The sequence below is a fragment of the Tachysurus vachellii genome, chromosome 2, assembly GCF_030014155.1.
Source record: "Tachysurus vachellii isolate PV-2020 chromosome 2, HZAU_Pvac_v1, whole genome shotgun sequence".
Classification (NCBI taxonomy): domain Eukaryota; kingdom Metazoa; phylum Chordata; class Actinopteri; order Siluriformes; family Bagridae; genus Tachysurus; species Tachysurus vachellii.
This window is the reverse complement of record NC_083461.1, coordinates 39189291-39200960: the sequence shown is the minus strand read 5'-3', so window position 1 is coordinate 39200960 and position 11670 is coordinate 39189291. Positions and strand designations below refer to the sequence as shown.

Genomic DNA, 11670 nt, shown 5'->3' with positions numbered 1-11670 from the left:
TTCCAAAATGTTTGAGTCATTTCTGATAGACTAAAATCTCCCAATAGGAGAAGAGCATTAGATGATGCCAAACTTAGCTACAAATCTCAAACCTACTTTGAAGAATGTTTGTGTTGATGCGTTGTGTTTTCTGCTGATTTCCTGGGTCACGATGATTGATAACATAAGAAATCAAAACCTATGAAAGTAATTGTCTTTAATTGCTGTAGTCAGAGGATCTGATATGCAGAGCCTGTTATAAAATTTTATTCAGCTCACCATGGACAAATCTGCCTCAGTCCTACCAAGTTGTCAGTTGCATTTATTAACTATTCTAAATGCATTTGACTTTTCAATGGGTTTAATATAGATACAGTGGTGTCTGGAACGCATACGCATGAGGTCGTTTTTACAGCTGATGGCATGTCTGGCTGTTTAAGAAGCCCTGCTATAGCTTTTCTTCCTGCTTTAATCAACGGTTCTCAATCTGGGATCTAGGGATCCCGAGGACCTGTAATGCACAGCCAGGTGGTCAGTGTTGTAGATCAAGCAGATGTTATTATAGGTCAGGTCGTTCTAACGAAGCTGCATGAGTTGCCCTTTTCTTATATTTCTCTTCATTTTTCCTACAGGTGGTTTGGTGAAGAGCGCTCTGCAACCATGCAGATCCAGGTGACTTCACTGCTGGCTCTGCTGCTGCTGCTCTTGTGCAGAGGTGCCCGAAACCAAGGGTTGGATGCAAAGCCCACTCCACACTTCACCCATCTTACTTACAATGCCACCATATTTGAAAACTCTGCTGCTAAAACCTACTTGGAGGGCCCTGTCAAAATGGGCATCTTCAACACAGACCCTTCATGGGAAATACGATACAAAATTGTGTCAGGTGACAACGAGAACCTTTTCAAAGCTGAGGAGTATCAATTGGGGGACTTTACCTATTTGCGAATAAGGACCAAAGGAGGGAGCAGTGCCATTCTTAACCGGGAGGTCCGAGACTACTATTTGCTCACGGTCAAAGCTGTGGAAAGAAACACGAATGCAGAGGCACGAGCCCGAGTCATTGTTCAGGTACTGGATACCAATGACCTCCGGCCTCTGTTCTCTCCCACCTCTTACACTGTGTCTTTGCCGGAGAACACATCGATCCGCACTAGCATTGCCAAGGTCACGGCAACAGATGCAGACATCGGTACGAACGGAGAGTACTACTACAGCTTCAGAGAGTGGACAGACATGTTTGCAGTCCATCCCACGAGTGGGGTGGTCACTCTAACTGGAAAACTAGATTATGCTGAGACAAAGCAGTATGATTTGGAGATATTAGCGGTAGATCGTGGTATGAAGCTGTATGGCAGCAGCGGATTTAGTAGCATGGCTAAACTGACGGTACGTGTGGAGCAGGCTAACGAGAACGCTCCAGTCATCAGCGCTATTGTCTTCGCACCTTCCGACATGGACAAAGACCCGACTTACGCCATAGTGACCGTTGAGGATGATGACCAAGGAGCCAATGGCGAAATAGCGTCTCTTAGCATCGTTGCAGGAGACCCTTTACAGCAGTTTCGAACTGTGAGAACCAGTCCAGGCAGTAAGGAATACAAAATTAAAGCAGTGAAGGAGGTCGATTGGGATAGTCAGCCGTATGGTTACAACCTTACTTTGCAAGCTAAGGATAAAGGAAGCCTACCCCAGTTTTCCTCAGCTAAAGTCATCCATATCACATCCCCACAATTTAAAATCGGGCCCCCAAAATTTGAACAATCTGTTTACAGGGCCAATGTAAGTGAATTTGCTCCGCTACACACTCCTGTTCTAATGGTAACAGCTGTGCCAAAATATCCCCAACTGAAGTATGCTTTCAAACACAAATTGGACAAAATTCCCTTCGCAATCAATTCAGACACTGGCTTAATTACAACAGCTGGACCCATTCATGCTGATTCTTTGCCACACTATGAATTAGAGGTAATTATTAGTGACAGAAAAGCAGCCACCAAAGTTATTATCGATGTGATTGACGTGAACAATAACGCCCCGGAGTTTCAGCAGTCCTCTTACAAGGCCAGTGTTGATGAAAACATGCCTATAGGCACCAGTGTTCTTACAGTGAAAGCCACAGATTTAGACAGCGGAGAGAACGGCTATGTCACGTACAGTATTGCTAATATAAATCACCAGCCTTTTGTTATTGACTACTTCACTGGCGTTATCAGTACTTCAGAACAACTTGATTACGAGTTGATGCCAAGGATTTATAATTTGCGAGTGCGTGCATCAGATTGGGGTGAACCTTTTCGACGTGAGGTGGAGACTCAAGTCACAATCAGTCTGAACAATCTGAATGACAACAAGCCTCTGTTTGAAAATGTGGATTGCCAGGTAACCGTGCCCAGAGATCATGGCATTGGAGAACAGATCACAACGGTATCTGCCATTGATGCTGATGAGCTTCAGCTGGTCAGGTACATGATCAAAGCTGGTAACGTCCTGGACTTTTTCGAGCTAAACCCCAGCTCAGGGGTGTTGTCTTTAAAGCAGTCCCTGAGTGATGGTGAGGCAGCAAAGACATCATTGTACAGCTTGCAGATCGTAGCCAGTGATGGAGAACATGAAACTCCAGCCATATTCTTAAATATAACTGTCGTTACTCCACGTAAACCTGTTCAAGTCAAATGTCTCGACACAGGTGTAGCCACCATGTTGGCGGAAAAGTTGCTGCAGGGCAGTAAAATCCACAGCCAAGTGGAACCAGATGATAACTTTTTAGACCTTCATGCCATCAATCGCTTTACACCTCAATTTGCAGAATCATTCCCAAGCATCGTCGAGGTCAAGGAGGATCTGCCTATTGGGGCTCGGATTGTCCATTTGAGCGCTTCAGACTCTGACAGCGGTTTCAATGGGAAGTTGGTTTACGTCATTTCTGGAGGAGACACAGAAAGTCGGTTTGTAGCTGACATGAATGACGGTTGGCTTAAGGTGTATGCGCCACTTGACAGAGAGACGTCTGATCACTACACGCTAAACGTTACCGTGTATGACCTCGGGATACCTCAGAAGTCGTCATCGCGCCTGCTTGACATCAAGGTTACAGATGCTAATGATAATAGCCCACAGTTTCTACAGGACTCATATTCAGTGGAAATAAGCGAGAATGCAGCTGTGGGTACTGAAGTCATTCAGGTTGAAGCCAAAGATAGAGACTTGGGAGATAACGGTCTTGTCAGGTATTCTATATTGGCGGACACGAATCAGTTTTCTATTGATGAGGAGACTGGAGTCGTTAGGGTAAAAAAGGTATTAGATCGTGAGATTCAGCCTGAGCTGGTGCTCAGGATAGCAGCTCGTGACCAGGCTACTGTTGAACCTCAACTGGTATCAACTGTGTCACTCAAAATTACTCTTGAAGATGTGAATGACAATCCTCCAAAATTTATACCCCCCAATTACCGTGTAAAAGTCCGCGAGGATCTGCCTATTGGTACTGTTATTATGTGGTTGGAAGCCCATGATCCTGATGTAGGAACTTCGAGCCAGGTACGCTACAGCTTCGTCGACAGCGGTGACGGTAAATTCGAAGTGGACAAACTCAGTGGCGCTGTTCGAATCATGCAGAATTTGGATTATGAGAAAAAACAAGTTTACAATCTTATAGCTAAGGCAAAAGACAAAGGCAAGCCGATTTCTTTATCCTCAACCTGTCACATAGAGGTGGAGGTGGTGGATGTGAACGAGAATTTACATCGACCGTTGTTTCAATCATTTGTGGATAAGGGATATATTAAAGAGGATGTGCCCGTTGGAACACCAGTCATGAAAGTAGCAGCTCAGGATGAGGACAAAGGAAGAGACGGTGAGATCCGCTACTCTATTCGGGATGGATCTGGACTCGGAATCTTTGCCATCGATGAAGAAACTGGTGAGTTGTTTTAGATTTTTCCTCACAGTTCGTAAGGCTGAGATTGAATGTGAAATGGTTGCGAGTGGTTCCTCATTCATGAATATTTCATGAAGCAGATTGCTTTTGAAGGAATCTGACTGGTGATATAGGCAACAGTAAGGTTTCCTTTCAGAAATCAGGTGCACTCGTGTTGGGACTCAATTTACGTCACAATTTTTGGTTTTCTAGCATAAGGAGTAGGAATTGATGGCAGCAACAGATGGAGCAGCTGTCTTTCAGACCTGTCGTAAACATTCCAAACTAGTCGCTGAGCACTTCCCCCACATCGCCGACAACCCACCACCCACCACCCACCACTCTCAACCTCCTGCATTTTCCCCTCTTTTCTTATTTTTATTCTGTATTCCGAGCAGCTGTAGTCTGGTTTGGCTATCTGAGCCAAGAGCTTATTTAAGATCACTGGTCTACACTATTAATATTCAATAAAGGAATCCATTGCCGTTTGAACCAAACCAATTTTCTGTTGTAAAAGCCAAACCTGACCTCATTAACGCCACACAAAGAATGTATTTATTCCTTACTCAGCTGGTCACTGTGAGCACCTGTGCCAAAAAATAAGCCTTAAAAATAAGCTGTCTGGAATTTCACAGCCTGCTCAGCACACCACATCTTTGTAGTGCTTTTTTTTCTTTAAATATGCACAGAATTTCTCATTTTATACCTTTAATGTGCATTTCTGCCTTTTTTTCTTTTTCTTTCTGAAAACGTCTTCCTGTTCTGCGGTATACATAATTAATATACAAATGGGTTTGTGAAATGATTATAAATAAAACATTAGGGTTGTTTTTTTTTAACAAGTCCTGCGTGAGCGATGTCCTTTTGAAAAGTTCTCCTGCAAAAACTCTGTAAAATGTATTAAGCGTTCCTTTAGACGAAGGCGGCACAGGGCACTTCATTAAGGAGGGTAAATTAGATGTGGCTGTTAGGGATCCCTGTAGGGAAATCTCACTTTTGGCAGTGGTAAATTTAGCATGACAGGATGCACTACCGCTGCTGCTTCTTCCCCCTACAGGACCATCTGCCTGTCATTGTGCCTGGCCAGTGTTGTGGAGATTTTATTAGGATTTTTTTTTTTTGCTTCATTCACTAGGAGGTTACTGATCATTTGTTTTGCTTGCATTGCCACTGGGAGGAATCAAGAAACCTACAGAAAATTCTGGACAAGTCATCAATCCTGTCACAATACGCTTTACTAAGATCATTAATAGCACATATCATATCCTTCCTCTGAGATCGTTATTAACCCTCTTTTGCGTACGTGACATTGGCTAGTTTGTGTTTGTCTCTGTTGGCCCCTCCTACTCAGAGACTGGCCAATTTCGCCCTCTTGCTTCTCCAGATTTGAACTTTCGACCTCTTGACGACTAAGCAACCCTTTCCTAGTTTTTTGTTTTATATCTTGATCTTTCTGCCAGATATTCCAGAGATATTTCCTTCTCTCATCCATTCAATCCAAAGTGGTGTGTAGTAATTGCCTGACTTAACAGGCTGCCCCCTCACAGAGCTTCTTGACAGAGCTTGATATATTTAGCCAGCTGTGACACCTGAGGAGAAGTCTCATTGGCACCGCCTTCTAACCCCCAAAACGTTACAGGTCACCCCCTACCTGACCTGGGCTTCTGGCCTTTGTGACCTCGGTAATCTATAAGTGCCAGCAGGAATGGGATTGTCTAGCACTAAGGTCCATTGTGAGGGACATGGACTAGGGCTGGTGGCAAAATAACTATGCGCGAGTCATGAAGAGCTCCCTGTGGGACACGAATTAGACTCGGGGAGAAGGAACGGAAAGGAAATGGGCTTGAGATTATATCAGTTTGAGCTGCTTGAGCTTTGGTAGTTTGATGGTGTGTGTAGATAATTCATTATTTAATCAACTTCCTCAGGAGCGGATGTTTGTGGTACACTAAAGAAGTCAATAGCGCAAGAACATTTTAAATGAAACGTTGCACGAGTCAACTCATTAATATCAGTCACAGGACCCGAGTTCAGTTCTATTTATTAATATAAATAATTTAACACTGAAAAGGAGGAAACATTGTAAGAATTATTGTCCAAAATTTGCTTCGGAGTTTAGAACTTTTTTCCCAACTCACTTGAGATACCTGAGAAAAGTACTGATTAATTTTCTATAATGTTAGCGTTTCCGTCGTAACAGCTAATTAGAATGGGGCTCGAACAAAAATCGGCGATACCGTGACATTTTATTCAAGGAGAAATGTTTTTACATAACATATGTAAGGAGTCTCCAGTGTCAGAGCTTTGTGATGTTGTAGGCATCTTAAGGAGATTCTGCAAAGACAGCGTAATGAGAACAGCTTGTTTTGCAGATGTTCCACTCCATTAAACGTAACTCTTCAAGGATGTAAAGTATGACATGGTTTTTCTTAATAAGAGGAAAAAAAAGGAAAATTGGTGCAGAATAAAAAGAACACATCACACTGGCCTGTTGCTGATCGTTGTACTATAAGAGTGTTTTATTCTGTACATATTCCCCAAGTGGTCTCATGAGTCATTTAATATCCAGCACAGTGCTGTTTGGTTAATGGAAGCTTTACATTTGAAGGAATCAGTCCATTAGTTCCTTAAAAATCCGGGCCACTTTTTTTTTTTTTTATCTTTTCTGTATTTCCTCTGGTCTCGTCCCATCTGGGATTGGTTAAACGTGCTGCACCTTTTGGGCTCTGCGGCTTTTCCGCCTGCCTGCTTTATTTGCATGCTCGCTTCTCTCATCCAAGAGCGGGGATATTTCAGCGGGGTCGGGGTGGAGGGGGGATTTTTCAGGTTGCCTAAAAGGAATTTGCTCGGGAGGTACGCGCCACACAGTTCTCTATTTTCCTCTCTAGCCTAGAGTCTTGTTAACGCTAGCTTCACATCTGCTTTCTTCCCTCAGGGATGTGTGGCTTTTATATTTAGTCTGGCTATGTATGTATTTTAGAATTTGAAAAAAAGAAAGAAATGAAAAACCTCGTCTTTTTCCAAACCACGTACGAGATCGGGCTCGTTTTCCGAGGTTTCCTGCATCAGGAAGAGCTTGATATTTTGTCCCAGCAGACCTGCGATAACTTTAGCCAGCCAGGCTACAGAACCCAAAATTGTTACTCCCAGATTGCGTCTGGGTTTTTTTTTTTTTTTTCCTTCTGTTTTATTTTTGTCCTTCTGAATGCTGCTGGCTGTAGGCGTTTGGGAGATTCGCTGAGTTCCTGAGTATGCTTGCGAGTCATCTGCAGCGATGTTTACCATCACCAGATTGCACAAACATGTCGAGTCTCAGTGAGACCTCTCCATGTGAACCAGGCTAATTTCAGCCCCTGCCCTGAGTGTGTGTGTGTGTGTGTTAAACAATTGATTTTGTATGCACGTTGCTTCTTGAGTGAGTGAGTTAATTGAGGCCGCACACACTCGCACAGGATTGAGGTTTTGCCGCAAACCCAATTGATGTTGCCAGAGAAGTGCAATGAATCTGTTTTTTTTTTTTTACCACTAAATGTCCTTGTGGCAAAGGAACAAGTCCAGGCTCTGAGGCATATGTCACAAATCACAGCAGAGGCAGAGAGACTTGCTTTACAAAAGCCCAAAGGCTAAACCACATCGCCGTGTCTGGAATCCTCAAGATAAACTGTGCAAATCTGCAATACAAACTCAGCTAAAGCAAACCTGAGTGCCGTGCGCCTCCCTGCTCTACACACTGAAGACATACGACGTCAGCTCTCATCAGTCTCACCTTTATTCCCTATGTATCACATGCCAGTTTGCTTTGATTGCCATTTGTCCGGCCACCTGTTCTTTATCACGCTAATCATGCTAATGAACCAGTTTCCTGAGTTTTGGCACTTAATTTAAATACTTTCACATTTGTAATTTCAATTTGGCTCAAAGGGAAATCAATGGAATTGTGGATAAATAATTATGTGGCTCATCTGTCGATCAGTTTGCGAGGAAAATTGTAAATAACGTTACGTATTAACTACAAGATATGAATAAATAACCGTGCTGACGGACGTAGTAATTTTGTGTCTGTTGTATATATCCTGAAAGGAAAATGGTGAACTAGTTCTTGTTTTTTTTTTTTTTTTGTGTAAGATCAAAATTTGTACGTCTAAAATATTTTATAAGGGCTCTAAATTGTAGCTGGCTTTGTGATGTTGTGTTGGAGGAGGTATGAGGTTACCCACTGTGTTTCATAAAGAGAGAAAACATTCAACATCAGGCAACTCTTCATTTAAAAGCGCAATTATGCAAAAAGGTCAATTTTCTCAATTCATTACTGCTGCATTAACAAAAAAAACAAAAGGCGACCCTTAGAAGCGGAGGTCGTGCTGTTTTTTCTTTTCAGTCTGTTAAATATGTTTTTTGCTTCGTGTGACCCCCACTTGCCCCTCTGTGCTTGATGAAAGCGTGCGGACCTGATAATGGGCCTGATTTGTATTTGTCCAAGAGTCTTCGGCTTGTTGTTGTGCTCTCTTCAAGCCCATGTAATGAAGTAAGTGGAAGGGTTAGGGAGCAAATAAAAGCCTTCTGAAGAGGACAGGCCGCTTTTCAAAAGAGAATGAATGCCAAAAATTGCACGTGGTCAGGGCTTCAGTCAAGTCGAGTTGTTAATCGAGTGTCTTCTGCTTTCTGTTTGTGGGTTTTAACACGTCCTGCCCTTTTGCAGAGCGGCTAATGTATGCACTGCCCTTTCTGTGGCTCTGTGAAGAGGCCACCAATAGTTGGGCATGTTGCGACAAAGCACCTTAGTGTGGTTTTGTCATTTGTGGAAAAAAATCCCCTCCCATCTCCTCCATCCCCTCCTTCCGTTAGAGGTAGAAAAGTTGCCGGCGATGCCAGATAACACAAATATGCGCCTGTTGCTTTGCCTTTTCTTGTTTATATGGAAGGAGGAGAAAGACAGGAGAGAGAAAGAACGAGTGAGGGAGTAAAAGAAAGCATGAGGAGAATTGACTGAGTCAGTGAGGGGAAGGCCATATCTAGTTGTCTCAAGATTTACCTCTCTTTCGTTTTTTCTCGTCTCATTTTTCACACACACCCCCTCCCCCTCCCCTCGGGAGGGTCACATGACCTCGACTCCACACAGTCTGTGCTTGGGCCACGTTGCTGAGCGACTGTGCTCAGGAATGCAAAGGGAGCCGGAGATGATTGCAGGGTGCTAACGTTGGGAGCGCTTATTTTAGTACCCGCGTAGGTGCTTCACTCAGGTTATGCTAATGAGCCTTAACGAGGGGAAATTGATTTTAAGTTTGTGAGCTAAAAAAAGGAAGTAGAATTAAATTGAGTGGGATGTTTTTTCGGAAAAAGATGCCACCTTAAAGTAATGGTTTTTGTTGTGCCTGAGAAGAAATCCTGTGAGTTTAGATGGCATTTATTATCTGAGCATATTTTCTACTAATAGGACCCACTAGCTCTTAAATTGATACCCACAATCCCTCAGTACTCTTTAGGCCACGGTTCAGTGCTTGGCAATGAAAATCCCTATTATGGCAGATGGCACCCTGCCGCAGGAGCTTATTCGCCCCTTTGATGTCACGCTCTCCAGATCGTAACGAGAATCGAACGTGAAGGGAGTGATGGCAGAAATAAACATGGCAAGCTACCCCAAACACAAAAAACTGTGATTCATCTCTTTGCAAAGTGTATGTGACGGCGTCAGCAGGCACGCCAACGTAATGTGACCGGAGACCAATCAAATCAGAACCATCGCCCTTAATGTCAAATCAGTAAGAAATTAAGAAAAATGCTCTAACTTTTCATTCCTATCAGAATCTGGTGCACCTTGACGGTTAGCGTTGAATCCGTATTGCATGTAAGTCTTGGCACGTTCAGAATGTTATTTCCTATTTAGCTGTGACTTAATTTGGCTTGTCACAGCCAGTCACAACACTGCTTGGTGAGATTCGGTGCAGCTGGCCTGCAGACGACGGTTAAGTGCACAGTCACACTGTTTGTAGTAATGCCGTATAAAGATGTAATTAGGAGCAGAGTCAACAGTTCCACATCTGGCTTTTGAACTGAGCAGCTTTCCTATTCCCCCTGTTTTATTGGCAAGCCACCCTTCCACCCCTGCCACAATTTAAAAACGCCTTTGATCCCTTCCTTGCAGAAATACTCCAAGGAGTGCCGGCTTATAAATAGAAAAGAGAGCGCGAGGGGGAAAAAAGCAGTGGGGCTTTCAAAATGTCAACCCAGCACCCCTTTGAAAAACGTTCTCTCACTCCACCATCTTATCACCCTTTCCACAAGAATGGAGAATGAGCCACTTTAGCATGACCTATCACACTAATACTAGCGGTAGTTCCTAGTGGTGAGGGCAGAGCATCAACGGGCAGCTATTTCATGCTTCATAAAAATGTTGTGATAGCAGTAGACAAGCGGTTGTTATCAGAGGACAGGGTCCAGAGCTTGGATTGGATTCTAGCCTTTAAATAGGCTGGTCAATACTGAAAAGGTCTGGCTCTCGTTAGCACGCCAGTTTCAAGGCCTCTGAAATAACATTAGCTGGGCCTGGACAATGAGCTCTGTCTGGGCAAGTCCCAATAGGACCTCTCAACTGGAATTAACAGGCCAGAGTCGGTGGAAGAAACAGCATGGGGGAAAAAAAGACAGTGTCCCACCAGGCATGCTCTAATTGCATCACTCCCCTTCATTCGTGGAGGAACTTCCTCTTTCTACACCTACACTTGTTTCTTTATCCCACGCTTCAGGTTGAAGTACTTTCATCTTTCTTTGTTGTTGAACCTTAATAAGTCTCTCAAATCCTCATGTCTTTGTGTATTTTCTTTCCAAGCATCCTGTACAAGTGCTCGGTTTACAACCTAGGTTAACGCTTATTGGTTTGCTAAAGCCGGGTTTGTTGCTTAATGGAAGTTATGGAAGGCTTTTATTTTTATCTCACGCCAAAGCTCCTATTTTGAGATGATGAGATTAACAAGATATGTAGAGCGAGACGCGTTTCTCTGCTTTGTTAAGCCTGTGAAATTATTACGATCCTCTATTTCTTTCCCTTCTGCCCCCACCCCCATCATTTTCCCATGTGACCAGCTGTTGCTGCAACTGCCAGCACTTAGCGGCCACTGCTGTGTACAGGAGGCACAGCCAAGCGTGAAGCGGAAACGGGGTGGTCGAGTCCATTCCAATGGTTTGCTGGTCTATAATCACTTGTGCAGGATGTTCAGGAAGATAAGATTGTGTGAAGTGCATATTTGTAAAAGTCATCAGTTACTGGAGTTGATAAACATTTCCTCAATCCACACTCGAGAGCTGATAACCTTGGTAGTGCCACATGGGAGGTTTTTTCTTGCCAAGCCCGGTTGAAGAAACATCACTATGCTACACGTGTATTCGTCCTAATAACTGTTCTCTATACATTCTTATTGTATTTGCATGCAAGACGCATCTATTTTCCCTCTGATAAGTCACGCCGCTGACAGTCACCCTATTTTTCAAAGCATTCCTAGGGATTTTATGCGGGTATAAAGCGAAATCAATAAAGCAAATCTCCGAGGCCTGCGCAGATACTTCAGAAAGTCTTTCCTGGCTGGGTCAAATACTGCTAAATGTTTTACACCATTAATCATGAAACGAGAAGGCATGCCTTTTTATAGATGGTGCAAAACTCTGGGAATGGAGGCAGGGATATGATTTAAGTTTAAGAGATAGAGGGAGAGGGGGGTACTGCGGCAAGATGAAGCTTGGCTTGGGTTACCCTTCAAGATCTCTTCACTCCGGCAAAG

General features: G+C 43.5%; 1 protein-coding gene across 2 annotated transcripts in view; it reads left to right on the top strand.

Moving 5' to 3' along the window:
• Positions 1-11670, top strand: part of fat1a (FAT atypical cadherin 1a) — a 73035-nt gene that overhangs the window by 3051 nt on the left and 58314 nt on the right. For both annotated transcript variants that reach the window (XM_060864656.1, XM_060864655.1), the window contains exon 2: positions 612-3901. In XM_060864656.1, the coding sequence (XP_060720639.1) occupies positions 640-3901 (3262 nt within the window). In that variant the 5' untranslated portion in view covers positions 612-639. The remainder of the gene's footprint in view (positions 1-611; positions 3902-11670) is intronic.